This window comes from Juglans regia, chromosome 2 (genome assembly GCF_001411555.2).
Source record: "Juglans regia cultivar Chandler chromosome 2, Walnut 2.0, whole genome shotgun sequence".
NCBI classification, from domain to species: domain Eukaryota; kingdom Viridiplantae; phylum Streptophyta; class Magnoliopsida; order Fagales; family Juglandaceae; genus Juglans; species Juglans regia.
The window spans coordinates 33,281,586-33,302,525 of NC_049902.1; the positions used below are offsets into that span (position 1 = coordinate 33,281,586).

At 32.7% G+C, this 20,940-nt stretch overlaps 2 protein-coding genes across 2 annotated transcripts; both read right to left on the reverse strand.

The window, feature by feature from the left end:
* Positions 1-5,673: 5,673 nt before the first annotated feature.
* On the reverse strand, positions 5,674-7,484 carry LOC109011923 (probable polygalacturonase At3g15720). The gene is made up of 6 exons (XM_035687746.1): positions 7,302-7,484; positions 6,861-7,068; positions 6,641-6,722; positions 6,393-6,501; positions 6,147-6,266; positions 5,674-5,983 (listed from the first exon to the last, which is right to left on the reverse strand). Exons 1-6 carry the CDS (start codon positions 7,482-7,484, stop codon positions 5,756-5,758), a joined length of 930 nt encoding a protein of 309 aa, XP_035543639.1. The 3' UTR covers positions 5,674-5,755.
* Positions 7,485-11,673: 4,189 nt separating this feature from the next.
* LOC109011928 (gamma-glutamyl hydrolase 2-like) lies at positions 11,674-19,672 on the reverse strand. Its single transcript, XM_018993328.2, has 10 exons — positions 19,149-19,672; positions 18,347-18,433; positions 16,384-16,473; positions 15,603-15,697; positions 14,415-14,475; positions 13,178-13,267; positions 13,012-13,074; positions 12,648-12,736; positions 12,031-12,123; positions 11,674-11,943 (listed from the first exon to the last, which is right to left on the reverse strand). The coding sequence occupies exons 1-10, from the start codon at positions 19,593-19,595 to the stop codon at positions 11,910-11,912; spliced, it is 1,149 nt and encodes a 382-aa protein (XP_018848873.1). The 5' UTR covers positions 19,596-19,672; the 3' UTR covers positions 11,674-11,909.
* Between the last annotated feature and the right edge of the window lie 1,268 nt (positions 19,673-20,940).

Here is a 20,940-nt window from a genome sequence, read left to right on the forward strand (position 1 = left end):
TAAAAGTAAAAAAAAAAAAAAAATGAACAAACAACAAATGTACCTCAAATCTCAATTGTCTTCATGTAGTAAACTCGTCATACTGGTGGTTATCTACAGTAAGATGTTTAAATATAAAGAATTGGTATAAAATATTGCCAAATCAATATATATAACAAAACTAATTAAATTTGAAATATATTATCTGAGTCTAACTTATAGCTAGCTCTCCGCATCATCAATTATATTCGAATAATTTTGACTCAAGCATATTGGAGTCAGCTTCAACTAGTTTTGCGTACACATAAGAGCCTCCACAGTTCTAGGAGCCAAAGAACTCTGAAACGGATTCAAGACCAATATTTTAAATTTCATATCGTACTGGCCGGTATGGCCAGTATTTATCGTACCAAGGTAGAGACCGGTACAAGAAATGTATGTGTTTTGTACCGGGTCAAATACCGACCGTACCGGTGCGTTTTGGTCAATACCGGCAAGTTTTCGGTCTACTGGCATTTTTTTTGTAATTAATGTAAAAATTCTAAATTTTTCATAATTTTCATTCCAATTTTCACATCTGAAAACTATTTTCTTAATTTTTTTAATATATTTTTCTCAAGGACTGAAAATCAAATCTCTACATCCATTTTCATGATGAATATGAGTAATTTTTTTTTTAAATAGTTCAATTGAGAACTTAGAAATATTATTGAGTTTTATAAATATGTGTTTTAACTTTTTAAAACTTGCATTGATGTTATTTTGAAATATAATTTATACATATATAATTAATTTATTATATATAAATTATCTCGAATCGGTACCAATATCGAAACATTTCATTTTAATGTCTTAACCGAAACGGTATTCAAAACTTTGTCCAGGACACGACTTCTTGTGTTAAATGCTTACTCAGATGCTACGATGGTAATAGAAATAGTCAATATATCTCTCTCCATCATAGCAATTGGATATTTGGTGGAGTTGAACCTCCACCAAATTAAAATATCAAAACTCTCTATAGGGATCTTAACACCCTTCAACAAATACTTTTATAGCTCTGACTTATAGTCCATCAAGTTTGCTGATTTTCGCTCTTTATGAAAGTTTCTAAAAAAAAGATAGTTGAAGAGCTACTCCCTGTTGAGATACTACTCTCATTACGAGTGTCAGAAATACTTGACTTAGACCCACATATGTACCCACTATCATATGTAACATATTGTTCATACAAAAGTTTCATATCCCTCTTGAAGATTTCAACAAATTCCTCACACTTCTCATTGTCCAATGTCTGATTGAACCAATATGTTTGAATAACCAATTTGTACCGTAGATAAAAAATGATAGCAACAAACAACAACCTATTTATTTTTCCAAGATTCCCCCAATGTTTATCATATTTTGTTTTCATTCTAAAGGACATTGAACTGAAGTGTCAATTATTACTATCATAAAAATTATTCAAGTTGGCATGAATATTAATGAGCTCTTGAAAATATAGATTCATAGTGACATATAATATACCAGAAATACGCAATGTTTCATTATAAAATACTCCCAGAAACTTCGAAAAGTTTTTTATAGCCTCCTAATCATCAAGCACAAGAGCTTCTAATCCTCTTCTCTCATGCCCATATTCAAACAAATAAACCCATGAGTACGGATCCTCATCAAACAAAAGTTGTAAGACTTTTTTATACTTCACAACCACATCCAACATAAGAAAAGTCGAGTTCCATCTAGTAGGTACATCAAGATATAAGAAACTATTACATGAAACTTTTAACCTCTTAACACAAGACTTGAAAGTGGCAAGTCTTTAAGAAGAAGACTTCACATATCTAATCAAATTTCGGATCTTTGTGATTAACTCGTCAACTTCTTTTAAATCTTATTGGACAATAAGGTTTAAATTATGCGCAGTACACCTCAATAAGGTTTAAGTTGTGATCCGCAATACACTCCAGTCTTCCAACTTCAATTGTTCTCAACCAATCAATAGAAGAGTCGTTAGAGGAAGCATTATCCGCCATTATTGTAAGAATTTTGTCAATCCCTCAATCAAGCATACACTCCTCCAACACTCTCACAATCGTTGCCTCTTTGTGGTCACTAATACGACTGAATTAAATTATCCGCTTATGTATCTTCGAACTACTATCAATAAAATGAGTCGTAACACATGTAATTGATATTTTGGATAGACGTCCAAGTGTCGATAGTCAAGCACACTCTTTGCTTAGTAGTTAAAAACATTTGTTTCAAAATATCATTCTCTCTTAAGAATAACCTCATACAATTCCTCATTACCGTAAAAGTTAAAACGAGAAGAAATAGGAAACCTAGGATCAAGGGATTTGGTGTAGTCCCGAAATCATTGGCCCTCAATAACTGAAAAATGCAACTCATCAACTATCACCATCCTAGCAAGGGCAACATGCAGTAGTGGTCCTTCTAGACATAACACAGAGGTGGACATAGGAGTGCTTGTGGCTCCTAAAACAAAATACAACATTCATGATTTAAAACTAAAACAAAATACAACAAATCAAAAAATAAAGATTGAAACAACCAAAAAAAAATGGGGAACATCATGAGCATAGGTAATACATATATACATGATGTTATTAGCATGTATGTGGATGAGCAAAAATCAAGAAAATCAAGATTGAAACAAAAAAAGAGGAATAGTAGGAGCAAGTAAACATCACTTACGAATTGAACCGTTTAGTATACATGTTAAGATGATGATGACTATTATAATAATCATTCAACATGCACACTAGGTTATAATAATCATTCAGCATGCATACTAGGTTAACTAATCGTGGTCTGCACTTGAGACATTAGATTTATTATAAGAAAATCATAATAACTTTTTTTTATAAGTAAAAGTGGAGGCCAATCAAAATAGTTTCATGAAGTGATTAGAAGGGTCAACTGCCACGATTCTAAACTCAAAAGATTTTCACAAGAGTAAACTCAAAAATTGATTCTAATATATCACATAACGTCACGTCAATTTGTAAATTTACTTTTATAAAATCTCTAATTTGTAACTGTAGCAAATAGTTTGGTTTGACTATAGCAAATGGTTTTGTTATAAGATTAAATATACATAAAAATACGTCAATTTGTAATATTACTTTTATAATCTCTTTATAATCGTAGCACTTATCTTCTTATAATAAAATTAACATCCGGAAAAACTTTTAGACAAGAACTAGAGAAGGGTTTAATTAAATTTTCCCTGGCTAACTTGCAAGCAAGAAATTCCTTCTTGAGAATTGCCAACAATAATGCTAATTACTGTTAAATCTTAATTAAGATCCAGAAGATATGAACGTACGTACGTAATTAAGAAAGGTAATACCCTTACGGTTTGTTTACGTTTTATTCACTACGCAGCCCACGTGGCTTCTATTTTATTTGTTCTTTACTTCTAGTACTGAGATTATTCAAAATGGGAAAGCTGAGATCCATTTGCCTCCGCGTCCAAGCTGTTTCCTCTGAGCCCAAAAGCTACCATTAACGGTAACGAAAAGAGATGGTCACTTTTGCCGACGATCTCTCTCTCGTTGAGGAGAGAGAAAAGAAAGAAAGAAATAGAACAGTAAAAAATCTGAGCTTCAACATCAAGCATTTAAGAGCATCTTTATTGATTTGGCCAAAGTTTAATGATAATTAAATTTTAGTCAATATGTATCAAAAAAATCACCACATTGAATTAGGCATTGCTATAAAATTTTAGACTTCATCTATAGTGATTCTTCAAATTTGTAGATGAACAGTAAGTTAACCAAACATTAAAATGTTCAATTCTCACTTCTCTTACAAAATATATAAATATTTTTTGCAATTAAAAAATTTGTTTCAATTTATTATTATTAAATATAAAATGTGATAAAAATAAATTAATTAGTTAATATTAATTAGATTATTAATTATTAAGTTAATTATAATGATAAGTTAATTATAATATAATTATTGTTAATATTAATAATACTTAATATTAATATTTAATAAATGTGATAAATATTAATATTAGTTTAATTAGAATATAATTATTATTAATATTAAATTGGTAGAATTATAAAATGTGATACAAATAAATTAAATAAAAAAATTATTAAATTAATAATATTTTATTATTATATAGAGAGTAAATGGCTAATCAAGATTGAATTTAAATGGAATAGGTAAATGTAAAATAGTGTGATATTAGTTAAATTTTAAAGATAAATTTGATCAAACTAATGAGGATGCTCTAAGTTCGGAAATGCCAGAATAGTAGTGAAAAGAAATATCCTAATTAAAAATTAAGCCTGAAAAGTTACAAATTTTGGAGGACAAATCGTGAAGGGGGTATGTGACTAATCGAAAACAAAACAAAAGAAAAGCAATACCATAGATATTTTTCCAGTGGGGTAGAAGGAGATAAGGACTCTAGTGAGTATGTTGTGAGAAATAGGCATGGGCTTAGAGGAGGTTTTTAACATCATCCCCTGAGTTCTTTAATATTTTCAATAAAGAAGCGGTAAGGGGGGTCCTCTGTTCCCATGCCTTCTTCAATGCCTGAGAGAGAGAGAGAGAGGGGTTGGAGAAATGGTTTTGCCTGGAGAAATGGTCCTCTTATCCCAAGCAAAGGGGGCTGGGTTTATGAGGTATGCCCCCACTTATTTAAGTAGCTGCCTACTACACTGATAAATACTTGAAAACGTAGAAATCACTCCCACTCCATCCCATTGCTTTATAATGAGAAATGATAGACTTATTACTGTATAACAACTTAATTGTTTGCAATTATGTAATAAAATAATATTATTTTAACTTTTATTTTGATTTTTATTTTTGATTTGATGGGTTTAAATTTAATAAAAAATATTATTATATTTAAAGTTGTCTATAAATTATGAATTAATTGTAAGTCTATCACTACATCTCGCTGTATAAATGTATATGATCATGCCTTGGTACGTTAATTACATACCATTTGTTATTTTTTTAATTTTAAACTTTGTTACAGCTTGATTAATTATATATATTTGTTATGCATTAGATTGGGCATGAATAGTTAAATAATATAATAAATCCATTAGAATCCTATTAATTAATTAATTCAAATAATTAAACTTTAAAAATGTCGATCGTTGGCCGCCACCTCGGGCACCGGATCGTGACTGCATGCCACTATAGTTAAATATATGTCTGGATTATCTAGTCACGAAAAGATTATATAAAAATAATTTTATAATTTTATATAATTTTTTATAATATATCGAATTTATTTTATAATAAAAATAATTTTATAACCTAACAAATCACACACTAAGCCAAATTAATTTGTAGAATTATTTTTATAAAATTAATTTATAATTAGAGTATTTCTCTTTCATATCGAATATATATAGCACCTCCTTGAAACAGACAATGAACCTCAACATATATAGGCAGTACTAGTTTAAGAAAACACAACTTGAGAAGATCTTTATTTGATCTAATCTATGGAAGAAGTGCATGAAGTACATGATATTAGGGTACTAGTTTAATGCCCATGCATCCACCGATCCCTCACAGCTCATTACAATATTTTTCTTAAAGCAAAACTCTTGTAAAAACCTTATTTGTATATGCTACGTACTCGCAAGCTGGCTTGTACATGCATATACTTCTAGCTAGCTATACCTGAGATCAAGAGTATCAAACCTAACGCCTTGGAAAGATCATTAAAAAAGAAAAAAAGACCAACATCCGGAAATGGCCATGAAGATACTCAATCTGAAAGGCAAGGCACAGATGGAACAGTAGAAGTAGCTGTCCCTTCGGCATTCTTGCAGACAGCATGAGCATCCTTTCCTGGAACAGACGAAGTTATGTCTATTTGATCCATTACAATGTTTTTGCAGCTTTCCTCCGAGCAATTGAAAATTATGGCTTCATCATCTGCAGAAGTCCCCCGCACATCACGGTAAGTCACGTCACTCACTGCTACGCTCGACCCCTACATGCATGCATGGATCATACAGATCATCATCGATCATAGACATCCATTCGAATGGTTTGATCAGATAATTAAGCAGCTTGCATTTGAAGAACAATATTATTGCAGATCTAGCAGAAACTAGTAGTAGTAGTACTAGTGGTGTATGTACATTTTTCAGTACCTTACTGGGGCCTTGAGTACCATCATGACTGGAGTAAAACTGGTCAATGATGATAGGGTGTTGGCTATCTTCAAGGGTGATGTCCTCGAAAGTGATCTTCCTTGCATATCCAGCTCCACCCTAGAAATAAATCAGTTGCTCGATCGTTAAATTTTTTAAAAGAAAAAAAAAATGGAAAAGGAACATATTAAATAGTGTAAAATTAATATATTAATAATTAATATAGCCGGCAATTTTGATCCTCACAGCCCACGTCTTGATTCTTGCACCATTTTGACACCCCTTGAAAGTACAGCCTCGCACGTATACTTCTTCTACTGTATCGTAACTTCCATCTTCTCCAAGGCTTCCAATGCTACATTAATATATATATATATACAGAAATATATATCAGATATATATATATATATACAGACATATTAATTGTAACGCTATATAAACGTACGAAGTTGTATACATATATATTTATATATAATGAACCATTGTTGACAAACCTTATACCGTGGCCCGGACCACAAGTAACTTGGTTGATCTTGATATTAGACGTGCCGCCGTTTATAGCAATACAGTCATCACCTATACATATATAAGTTGAAACAAAAAAGCAAATCAAACGACAATTAGAGCATGCAGCACAGCATAATTAAGCAGTACTGTAGTATTACAGATTGATCATCTATAAGTATTTATATATATATATATATATATATTTACCGGTTCCTATTTTGGATTTTTCAATAGTAATGCTGGTAGAGCGAGAGATGTCAATTCCATCAGTGTTTGGGCTTTCGCCAGGGGCAGTGATTTCGAGATCAGATATATAGAAGTCAGTGCAGCTAGCAATGCTTATATGGTTTTTAGCGCTATTCAGATGCCTTATTCCAGTTAGCCTGGAGCCATGACAATCGTTGATGTGAAGAGCCTGCATCATTTTACATGTATATGATTAGCCATGCAGAAATTGAGAAACATATAAATGGCTAAGATTATGTACCAAAATTTGAACACAGGCCCCGATCTCCTTAATTAATTCCAAGTATTGGAAGAAAAAGAAAAAAAATATGAGTTTTTAATATATATCAGCTGCCCAATCCAGAACAATTGATATATATATATATATACATGACAAGCACATATATGTATAATTATTCTTACCGTTGGCCGCTTGCAATTCGAGTGGCAATCTTGCCACCAAGAAGAACCCTGACCATCAATTAGTCCACCCCCATCAATTATTAGGCCATCTATTTCTGAGAATTGAATCCACTTATCATTGCCATTCCATGCATCTCTGCTTGGTGCAACAATCGTTCCTTGAAGCTGCAAGAGTGCAGACATTCATCAATATAATGATAATAACATCATTAATAATAAAACCACCAAAGTAGACATGACATGCAGCAATTGCATGCATATATATAGTGTCGAGGAATAATTTCATATTACCTGTAGATAATGTCTTATGTTTATAAAAAATGAATAATCATCTATTATAAAATTGATTTTATGAAATAAGTTAGCCTCGTAAATTTTTTTGAGCGAGAGAATATTACCAGAACATGGACGCTGTTGGTTTTGCAGGGGCCTTTGAAAGCAACAGGGCTCAGCATGAATGTCATTCCGTTTGGAATTTCGAGGGTTGGGGTGCCTTCAGATGCTCCACACACGTCCTCCCATGCTTTTAGAAAACTCTATCATGTAAATAAAGAAAAAAAAAATAGTCATAGATTAAATATCACTCTGATCATGGGATCACAGGCCGCGCGCATTAGTTTAGAGAAATTAATTAAAAAGAAAATAAAGAGAAATATTGAATGAGATTTTCCTACTTGTGAATCGTCAGTTTTGCCATTTCCAACAGCACCATAATGAATCACATTGAAAGTATCTCCTGCAGCTAGAGAAAGAAGAAGCCTAGCACATGAACTAAGAGGAGGAGTCAAGATCAGGATGCAGGAAAGAAGAATGAATATTATTAGACCTTGCATCCTTAAACACAGAGATAGAGATCAGATAATTCAAAAACAGAGCTAGCAACGATAGACGTTGTAGTACTTAGTAGCAAAGAAGGGAGCTGGGCAGTGATGGATGCAAAGAAGCGAGGCAGTGATGGATATTATATAGAGGCAGCAAGAGCATGCATGCAGTTCTAAGTACTGGAACAAGCAAAACATCACGATCATTTGGCATATGAATTTCAAAAATTATCTTAATTAATTCGGTAAACATTGACAATTTGTTTTCCTAATTAGTGACGACAGTACTACTGTTCATCTCTTATTTTATTGCAATGATTTCTCCGTATACCATGGTAGTTAAACATGCATGTGAAAACATATATAGTTCATTTGTTAGGCTGCAACATATAATTTATAAACTACTATTTTTCGGTAATGTATATATAATTAATAATATTTAACATATTATTGCTAACACATGCATGCAAATTTTTTTCCCATCTGAAACGAGAATTGAAGGAAAACCACGGAAGACTTTGGAATCGTTTGGATTGAGAAACACTCTTAATCCGGGTCATCTTATTTTATCATTATAATTTTTTTAAATTTTAAAATAATAATAATATTAAAAAATAATATTTTATTCAACTTTCATCTCATCTCATCTCATCATTCAAACAGCTAAGACAATATTATTGATCAGACGGAGGCCGAGACAATATTGTTGTATGCGTAGTACTTAATCCAAATCAACGTATGTGTTTGTACAAATTTTAATACTTGAGACAAAAATAGAATAACATTTTCCCCTTATTTTGATAAATAAATAAAAATATTAAAAACTTCAAAGCTTTTTTAAAAGGAAATATGCGGGTCGTACACTGTTACACACTCTTATCTAAATATCATTTCTTATATATATATATATATAATAATAATAATATAATGAATATTTGAGTCAATAAATATATATTATATATCGTTCGCAAACTTTCAACTAATTGGAGCGAAAAATGCCGGAATTCCTTTGATAAGAGTTGCCAAATAAATTAGGTGAGAGAAAGTAGACTGGGAGCCGGCCGGAGGGGACAGTACTTCTGAAAAAGTGAAAAGTAAATTAGGAGGGATTTGCGGATGATGTCAATTTTAGATCAGTCAGCATTGCACAACTAGTCTAGATCATATGGTTTTTACTTTTCAGGCACTTTCAAAGACAATATATTTATTATTTATAAACAAGGAGTGTTCCGTATACTTATAATTTTTATTTATAAAATTTATCTTATCAATTTTATTTTTAAATTTTATAATTTTTAATATATTAATAATTAATATGTAGAGAAATAAATTTTTTATAAGTTTTTCTTTAAGTACAAATAGTATTTTTCTTTATAAATTTTTTTTTTAATACTTCAACACATTTTTTTTAAAAAAGTAAAAAGATTAAAAAAAAAAACGCATAGAAACATGCATCTCATCAATAAGTGGTGAAATATATAACAAAAATTATGTGCAGTTACTTTTGCTTACTCTTTTGTGTATACGTTCTACTAATATGATTGACTGCATCATTTTTTTTAATATTAAATAACTTTTTTGGTCACTCACATCAGTAGAATATGAAAATAATACGTAAAAGTGACTGTAAGTAACTGAACTCTATATATAATATATAATATTAGGATGCTTATGAAGGAATATAAGGAATCTTTTTTTAAAAGAAACGAAATTAGAAATATAATAAATAATATTTGCAATCATGAAATGCGCAAATTTCGCGCACTCATTTAAAAAAAAGTGCGTAAAGATAGGACTTACATGAAAAAATTAATTTTTTAATAATGAATTCTATTTTTTTTTTTCTAAAAGAGTGTACGATACTTACATAATCTATGACTGTGTCTAACATTATTCTATAAAGATATATAGAAGAATTCGTGAATTTAATATAAAAAATGTGACACAATTTCTTGTGTGACACAATTTCTCGTGTGACACAATTTCTTGGGCCGAAGAAATTGTATAAACTTTGAATTCCTCGTTTAGGCCGGATTGAATTAATTCAATGCTTAATTATAGGATTGATTCGCGCTTGCTTTTTCGGTTTAGGGATTTTTTCATAATCCAACAAATTAATTTATCCGAACCTCTAATTTCATCCAAATGATCCCTAATTACTAGATCATAGGAGATCATATTACTTAGAGAAATAGCTAGTTTTTAAGTTATAAATTTAATAATAACGAGTCCAAGAGAAGATAGGATTAAAAAATAATAATAAAAAAAGGTAAATTAGGAGTTAATCCATATAATTATATTAATCGTTGTATATAATATTAATGGTGGATGCATCATGATCGAGTTCTATGATTTAACTTATAAATAGTAACATTGATGATGATTGACTAATTCTTCAATCATAATGAAAAAGATATGTGCATTATAAAGTAAGTACCCTCGCCCTTAGTTAGTTTTCTAGTTATAGCCACAAGGGAGATTTGCTTCTAATTTCTGTATATTCAGCTGCACAATTTATATATTTTCAGTACCATTTTCAAGGAAATAAACTAATTAATTATGCATTTTTTATTTTGGCTAGAGAGATTTGGAGAAAAAGTAGTTGGATTTGAGTCTTTAAATTCTAAATAATCTCCTCTATATATATATCGATCATACAATATTAAAATTCAGATTTAGGTTTTGCATCAAATCCAGACAAGATTTTAACTCTTCAAAATTTTGGATCTCAAATTACATTGCAAATAAAGAAACTTTTAACTAGACAATTTAAAATCTCTTTGATTTAAAAGCCAAATCCAAATCCAGTTTTGCAGTACTCCATACTCAGGGAAAAAAAAAAAACTGAATAACTTCCCAACTAAAATTGCCTTCAGGATTTGTTTATAAATTAAAGACATACTGCCTGAACTACGACTGTTCATCCGGACTGAATTTTTTCCCACCCAGTTCGGAACCCGGATAACCAAAAGATGTTGACGATCTTAATTAATGAAAAAGGAAAAAAAAAATATTTATATTATCAAGCCGGTATGTAAATAATATCATCTATATCACTTAAATGAAAAATTTTGATTTGTAAGATTCAAATTTTAAAATTTTTCTTCTAAATTAAATTATGTATTATCCAACCAACTTATATAAATCAACATATTTACGAGGGATTGAATAGTAAAGCTATTTAGGTGAGGCTTATTAGTAAGAATTGAGATTAAAATGTTTATATATTGCACAATATTTAATGTTAAAATCTCAACATTTGAGATCCGAGTGTCGTGTTTTTTCTCTAAATTGTAAAGTAATTAAAGCAAAGGAAAACTCTACTCCCACCAAGGGGGAGTCACCTTTTTCTTTTTTTATTTTTTTTTTATTTTTTTTTAACTTAATGGTTAAGTAGAAGTGTTATTTGATGAATTTATGAATTTTATTGTCATTTGAAGTGTTATTTATGAATTTTTAAAAAAAAATATTTAAAGAATTTTCTTCAAACCAGCTAGTTTTTTGTCATTTGAAAAAAGAATAGGAACAAGGGAAAAACAAAAAAGAGAACAAATCCTCAAATGTTAGGTCTTGATGATAACACGATGCATATATACGATCGATCTTGCAACATGGAAAAGCAGAGTAAGCTCTTACACGATGCTAAGCATGGAGAATTTGTCTTCAGTATTATAGATACGATGATGATGAATGTTTACATTTCCAACTCCTAAAAAAAGAGACCGGGAATAATTACCATGTACACTGCAAATATCGGAAGGAAGACCTTCGGAATTTGGTTTGGAACTTAGGTAAAGATATAAACTTCATCGTATCCCTTCCTATAGTTAGACATCAAAATGCAAAATTCAATCAGTAAATAGATATGCAAGCAATATAATGCAGTGCAACAGGCAAATTCGGCTTACCCCGCCTTCCCACAATAAGTGGGACTGTAATTGTAAATAAGATTGTCGAGCAAACTTCGAGCAGGTGGCCGGTTCAATGACTTCCTTGCCTCACTGCAGAAAACAATACAGGCTCAGGTGAGAACAAACATTTGTAAAGAAATACAAGAGTATGTTCTCTCTTTTTTTTTCCTAGAAGTATATGATTTGTTAGCACTGTGAGCGGGGCCCTGATTTAGTGTTATAATTGAGGAATCGGTGAATCAAGATGGCGGTCGTATCAATATATATCATTTAAAGAAGTGCAACTCGAGAAACCATTACAACTGCAACACCACATTCATGCAGAAGGGTAGAGCTAGGGTAAGCAGGGCATTTTTCTAGGACCCACATCCCATCGGTGAACAGCTAATAATTTACTCCATCATTGTAATGTGGGCGAGTTACAGAGTTCTGGGGTTTAACAGGGTAAAAGACTACAAAACAACCGCATACAATGTATACAGCCAAAACAACTAGATTTCCCTACTTGGAAACCGTTAAAATTACAGTGAATGTGTCAGGAGGAAAAGTTGTCAGCACAGCCAAAACCTGCAGAATGAACTAGATGAACTTTTCACCAAGTCCCAAGGCCTAACCTGACCAAATGGTTTGCAACATGTTGCGTCACCTGAATTGCTTCCTCCGAGTGTGGAATCATTGATAAGCCCCATTCAAAAGCATTTTTCTGCACGGTGTATGTAATCAGCCATCTTATGTATGAAACATATGTGTTCTCAATTTAGTCAAGCCCTAAAGCTTCTTAGCAAGTATTTGTTTTCTACTTACCAAGATGATGCATGAGTGATATCCAAAAAATCTTTCATAATGGAAGATTTGAGAAAATTCGTGAATGAAAAGCATCATCAGGGAGCCAGTTACATCAATCAAATTTTCATAATCATGGAGTTTAGTGAATGATCACATGTAACAAGACTATTGGAAGCATGATATAAGAATTACCTCTGGATGCCATTGGAAGGCAGTCACAGGATAGCTTTGTGCGTGTACCGTGGAGACATAAACCTGATATAAACATCACCACTAAATTCAAAATACTCCGAGGGGATATAATAATATGAAGAGTCAAATCAGTAAAATATAAAAAGGGTATGGCTGTAGTCAGTACCTTATTATCTTCATCTGCACTATTGGTCAAGATTTTAAAAAAGCTGGATAGATTTTGGTTATCCTCAAACCTTTCAGGTGAAATTCCATACTGTCCCATTAAGAAAACAGATCAATTTAGAATATATATATACATATACATACATATTGCTTTCAAAACACAGACAAGACTAGATATAACCAAAATGGATCGAAAAGCATACAACTGTAATAATAGACCGAAGGAAACAAAATTAGATGAAAAACACAAAAGAACAAACAAACCGCTCTCCCCCCCCCCCCCCCCAAAAAAAAAAAAAAAAATCCTCAATTGAAAACATGGCTCATTTACACGTATAGAGGTTTGAGCCCATCTCCTCACCCTCCACAACTTGTTTACAGAAGAGAATATATCATTCGGTCCAAGGACAATGGACCAGGCAAGGGTTTCATTAGAATTTGAAGTTTGAGAAAAAACGACTTGAGCAGATCAATATAAATTGTTTGAATGGTTCCAAGCAGAGAAGAGCAGAAATTTAAAGACGAGGAAGGTTATACTCCAACTAAATCATTTTTTTTTTTTTTAAGGTTGTACTCCCAACTACCAACTAAATCATTTTTTATAGGCCGTAGTCAACTAAATCATTTTTTTTTTTGGAGAGTTTTATTTTTTAATAGGTTGTACTCCAACTAAATCATTTGGGGAACAACGTCAAAAGAACACCTTCCACCTCATATGTGTATTTCATCACTCCTACAAAATTTTATATGTAGTGCCTCACTAAAAAATATTTGGTTTATGGTCAAAAACCAAATCCCTTCAATAAATCTACAAGTCCAAACACAACTTTCAAGACTGGATCAGAGGATGGCTATTACAGATTCCCAAATCATATCAGACTCATTTGGGAAACAATGTCAAAAGAACACCTTCCACCTCATATGTGTATTTCATCACTCCTACAGAATTTTATATGTACTGCTGCACTAAAAAAATATTTGGTTTATGGTCAAAAACCAAATCCCTTCAATAAATCCCCAAGTCCAAACACAACTTTCAAGACTGGATCAGAGGATCGCTATTACAGATTCCCAAATCATATCAGACTTTGTCAAGCTTACATATAAAATTACTAAAAGAAATTTAAATATTAATGAAACAAGACATAGATCAAGACACTCAAGGGGAAATTACAAGAAGCAATAGAATTCAGCATAAAGTGATTATATTATTGAGCCATCTATGAATTAGAACTTACGTGATGGTTTTGCATGACAAGACAATCTGTACTCAACTTTTTAAGCAATTCTGGAGGAAATCTGCAAAATAATGTACACATCAAGTTGCAATGTTATATCACAACAGACTTTTTATGTTTTGATAACTTTGTTATTACTGAGCAATTAAACGATACCAATTAGTGCTTGTGAAGATGATAGACCATTACAGAAACTTCAACATCAACATCAAACTTCTGTGAAGTTTACAAGCAAATTGAGACATTTAAAAAAAAAACGCAAGAATGCAACGTGTATGAAATACATTTCCTAACATTATTATATAAAGTTCACTGTTCAAAATAGTAAGAAAATCCAGAAAAAATATGTATTAGCAGTCATCCAGTCGTACAACAATCGAGTTAACAACATTCATACCCTACAATCCACTTTAAGGCCTGCTGAAATTGTGTTACCTCCTTTTAAACAAGTAACCATCTCTTTTAAGACATTTTTGGCATCACCCAACAATCCCCGATAAGGGAAAACACTAAAAGCCACAAATCCCTAGCTACCATACATTGTAGCAAGACATTCTCTACTCATTCTACTAGGTCTCCACATGCATCACCAATCTCCAGTTGTCTTTTCTTTCAAAAGTCATCCACCGTGAGAATCTTTCCCAAGGGCACTACTCAACTGAAAAATGAAACTTTCCCAGGAACCCTAGCACACCAAATACTCTTCCAAAACTAACCTAGATTACCCTCTCAAAATCATTTAAGTATCACAACTCAAGTTTCCCAATACCAGCCAATCTCCAGAACACTCTATTGTCCTATTCCCCAGAAGGATCAACATACAAGATACCAAACAAAGAATCCCCCCACTCTAGTTCCCCAGCCGGTAAAGCACACACAGATGTGCCAGCATGGACTTCCATCTTCGGACAAACAAAGTAGGTTCCAAAATGGGTTTCCATATTCAGACAATCCAAGTATTAGACTTAAGCTTAATTCTTCCCTTCACAACCACAGAAGATGTATCCCAAACATCAACTTTTTTTTTTCAATGGTTGGTTGTAAATTAAGAACAATTCACCATCATCATATACAACAATAACACAGAGCATGTACCTGTTTTGGAGAGGCTACGACAAAAAAATAGATTCATTATCAATTTCAATTGCATCAAAACCAATGTGCAGATATAATTGAAAACTTGTATACCTTTGAAACACAGTTCCTTCAATTTGTGTGTTTTCTATAAACTGAAGGGTAGACGCCTGGTCTGTCGCATTAAATGATTCGAGAATATTCTGGTCCTATTATCAAGAAAAAAGTCTGTCATTAAATTATAAAAAAGGCCCTTTGAAAAGGATTACTTTGAAAAGGATTATTTAAAATTCAACCAGCTTCGCACGACATTAAATCAGAAAATGTTAAAGGAATTAAAAACATTTTATATCTTCATTGTAAATGCATAACAATGATCATCTATGCATTCAGGGAAAGATAATTAAATCTTGATTTTCATTACCAAAAAAAAAGGATAACAGCCCCAGTCCTATAAACCACTATAGGCCATAAAGTAGGAAATATAATGAGTATTACTCAGTCTACTGATGTAAAGCTAAACATTTGAAAATACCTAGAAGTATTCCGTAAGAACAATATTCTCCTGCCGTCAACAGTTTAATTGAATCGACTACAGGAAGAAACATGAGTATACTCAGTCTAGTCATGTGAGGCTAAACATTTGATAATACAAAAAGGTATTCCATAAGAACAATATTCTTCTCCAGTCAACAGTTTAATTGAATCAACTACAGGAAGAAACAATATTTGACTATTATGATACTGAAATTCAATTTGGAAGTTTTTTTTTTTTTTTTTGATAAGTAATTTGGAAGTATTTTAAAGGGGTAAAAATGTGAAACAATGGGACAATGAGTTGAGAACCAGAAACCATTTTGTAAAATATATACAAATTAGGAGAAAGATAGACTACCTTGCTTATGATCATTGTTAATAACTCAAAACCTAAGCAAATAGCATATAGTGGAAAATGGTCACCAGCATCATTCTTCTTTAAAATTTTCTGCATCAAGCAATAATAGATAGGTTATTGCAAGCGAAATCCATAAGTACCAATTACAAGTTGCACATACTTTTATTTTCTTGATATGTTTAGAATGTATAGATACTTATAAAAAAAAAATGTTTAGAATGTATAGATTCATACATAAATGAGGAATCTTAGCATGCTCTTTATTGCAAAAGCATATTCTGCCGGTGGATAATTCCTCAAGCAATGCAAATCTAAGTTTTCACATACATTACTTACCAAAAAAAAAAGAGCCAGCTTCAACATACAGATTAAATGGCTAATGAACCAACCACAGTTACCAGCTCGAGAATGGAAAAAGGAGAAGACATGAGATGAAATTGGAAAACCTAACAATGTGTATTGTTCAGGACATTATTGTATTAACCAAATCCTGCTGAGAAGACCTTAGATAGTGCCCCTACTAGTTATGCACCTCAATGGAAACAAAAAAGATATAGAGAAAAAATTGCTTTATTTGTGCTTCCTTATTGACCAAATCTTTTTTTGATAACTAAGAAAACTTCATTAAAAAGTGAAAAGGCGCAATCCAAGTACAATTCCTTTATCGACCAAATTGAGGAATTAAAACAACTTCTTCGATATTTTGTTCAAAACTTAGAAAGCCAAAGTTTGACTTTCTTGTGTGTGGTTGGCAGCATATATATATTTTTTATAAGTAAATGATTGGCAGCATATACACAATACTCCTCTAGCATGTTCTACTTCCAATACTTTTTTTTCTTAGAATTACTGACATTTCTAATGAATCATTGATACCTGCTTTGGGAAGTGATTTTATCATTAGATAAAAGTAAAGTTGATGTACAAGTCACAAAACGCTTCTTATTTTCATTTACATTATTTTTCCATATGAATCTGACTCCAAATAATCCCATGAGAAGTTTTTTTTTTTATTGGCATCAGGTGTCTGAGAACAAAGTAATCCCATGACAAGTTGTCATATTAATTACAGGCTCCTTTAAAGAATATCAGAAACTCAATCATGCACTTGACTCAAAAACAGAGTTGATGACGACAACATAAATGGTTTTTTTTTTCACAACTCCTGTTCAAAGCAATAACAGCAGAACAAATCAAATAGAAACAGATAAGATTTCTGCATGAATCAGTGGTTGGTTATGGGGAGAAAATTCCTGCCCAAGAATCCCCAACCCTAAAATTGACAGGTCAGTTTCATTCTCATCAGTTCAAAATAGGGTCAGGTTGGTCACTTCCTACACACAAACTGAGGCAAAAGAAAAGGAGAAATGTTACGATATTGCCTCAAATCCACATTTCTATCTGCAACAGTTCCACCACAGATTCAAAGCAATGCAAAAATACACATAAATTGAACCAGACCAAAGATTAAAAGCAGAAACCAGAAAAAAAAAAAAAAAACACACACACACACACACACACCTCCAAGTCCAATCAAGAAGGGAAACCAACGAGTCAAAATCTAGGGGAGAAAACCTAGGTTTGGGATTATTTTGAGTGATTAGGAGAAGCTGAAGCAATCGAGCAGTAGTATCAAAGATCTTCTCAAATAAGTAGTCATATAAAAGTAGTGAAGGAACATTGGAGTGGAGGAGACAACCGAACTGTATGAGGCTTGAGAGTTGAAAGGTCCAAACTATAGCGAATGCACTCAATCAAATTTACATGGAAAATAAAGAGCTTTCTTCATCTAGCATTGATCATGCAACAGAAGTAATTTTTATTTTTTTCATCTACTAGAACCCAGCACATTTCAGGTTGTTAAAAGCTACCAATGCCAGTTTTGGGTGTGCAGAGACTACTAGGTAGTACAAACCACTCTGTATATTATTCGTTCGAGAATTTGGAGAAAATTAATAATTACCTTAAAAATTCTCTCAACAACTTCATAGTACAAACCGGTTTTAGCCCAGCCTCCTGTGAAGAGCACTCCATTGACCATATCTAGCTTCTGCAATGCACTGTATGTATTTAGTGTGACATCACACGATTGGAGAGGACAGATAACTCAAGTGCCAAACAAGTCATTTTTGGGTCATGTCATGAATCTCAGAGATAGTCAACGTTAGCAATACTGTAAGAGCAAATTATCCTATGTAATTCAGACGAACCCGGGCAATCTTCTCACGAAGCATGCAACAAACCCCAGTATGCACAGAATTAACTGAACATGTAATGTAATTGGATTCTTCATGGCATTTACATCAAATAGGAGAAGCAACTATATCTTGGCCTTACGATTTGTGCAATTAAAGGAGCACTGTGCAAAGGATATAGAGCACGTGGAGGCTTTGATTCAGGAATATTAGAGAGAAGAGTACCGGTCACGCGCCCAATTCCAACCACGCTTGTAAGCTTTTGATGTTTTTTCTTTTGGTGTTTTAATTATGAAGAAAACTCTAAGAATCAAGTTCTACTGAAAGTTACTTGTTTACTTATCAAAAAAATCAAGTTCTTCTGAAAGTATGGAGCATGAACACAAAGAAAATCACCAACTCCAAGCTCGCTCTCATATATATTATATATATTTTTAGACCACACTCGACTTACAAGTCAGAACAAGTTATAAGAAATAATCCCCAGGCAAAACCTAGCAAGTTGCTGCAATTCTCACCGTACCCAAACATCCCAAATTCCGAGAGGGGAAAAAGAAACAAATATTTTACCTCGAAAAGAATCTCGGGAGGCTCGTTATAGATAAGAGGAATGACACGAGCTCCGGCCGATTCAACGAATTTCACGTACGAAGCGGCTATGTAGGAAGCGTTGGTCGCATTGCTGAGGCGTCCGGAGGCGCCGTCTCCTGGGTGGCTGAGGATGCCGATCACCGGCCGGTAGTTAAGCTTGGGGCTCGGGGCGACACACCTGGGAGATTCAGGGACGATTTGATTCGGGAGAAGAATCGTGGGCTCGGCCTTGGCGAGACTGAGCTCCTTGGTGTAGGAAATGAACAGAGGGACCCAGAGATAGTTCCAGATATCTGAGTAGCGGGAGGGGGATGCAGAGGAGGAGGAGTGGGAGGCGAGGGCAGAAACAGCGTCGTTCGGCATGTCGGAGGCGGAGGAGGAAGATGAGTGGGAGGGAGAGGAGCGGGAGCCGGCGTCGTTTGGCATGGTTTAGAAATGATCGAAAAAGGCGTGTAAAAAGAGGTGGAAAGATGGAGGAAAGGGGAAGGGAGAGTGACGTGGAATGGGCATAGATATAGACACATGAGGACAGAGGGGTTGGGAGGGTGGACCAAGGTTGGTCGGTGGTTTTACGTCGTATGACGTAATGGGTAACGAAGGACAACGGACGGCTGGGAAATCTACAGATAATGGGCGACCGGATTGGCACACAACCACCGAGCGTGGGGACTAGCTGACTAGGTTTTCTCAATTATTTTGGCACGAAAATCTACAGGTGTCCATCGCTCGGCGTAAGTAATGCTCAAGCGTTACTTATGATAAATACAGAATTCATATTAAAAAAAAAATCATCTCCCAGAAGAATTTATGCATCAAATTGTGCATCATATTAATATATAAATATTTATTTAATAAAATAGTACGAATTAAATACAGATATAATTTTTATAAAACAAACGACCTTGTTCTTTTTTCAAAAATTTTTTCTTTTATTTTTTTTAAATAAAAAAATTATATTAGCATCCTTATACAATTTAGGTCTCGTTTGTTTTGAAAAAATATCTCATCTCATTTCATCTCATTTTATCTTATCTAATCATTATAATTTTTTTAATTTTTAATATAAAATAAAATAAACAATTTAACTTTTTAAAATTTTAAAATAAAAATAATATTAAAAAATATATTTTAACAATATTTTATTTAATTTTTTAATTTTAATTTTATCTCATCTCATCTCATCTCATCTTCAAAAACAAAAGAGGCCGGTTTGCAATAATAAATAACACTTTTTTTTAAACCATCGTGCAGACGTAGCAATTAGCATTACTCGGTTTGGAATGGCCACGTAAGAGCATTAGTAGTGGGCTAGCTAAAATCAAATTTTAGCCAAAGAATAACTAAAGTGTAAAATAAAGTGTAGTAATGGACTAGCTAAATGTACAGTAATTTTAATTTTAGATGAATGGGCTGGCTAAATTTATTGAGTCAAATAAGGCTAGTCAAATATTACTTTTGACTAAAATATTCATTCCCGCTGCTTATCTCTCCCACGCAGTAGAAGAAAAAGAAAAAAGAATTTCAGACAACTCTCTTCCAAAAACATAGTTTCAAGAAAACCCAAGATTGCAAAAAAAAAAAAAAGGCTTGACGCAGTAGCAAGACGTCTTCAACCCAACCCAATCCTGAACCCAATCTTCAACCCAGGTAAGCAAGGAAAAAGTTGTTTTTGGAAAAATAATCTGTTGCCTTTAATCTTCAACCCAATCTTCAACGTTTCTAAACTTTATTTCAATTTTTTTATTTCAGTATTCATCGAATATTTTTTTTT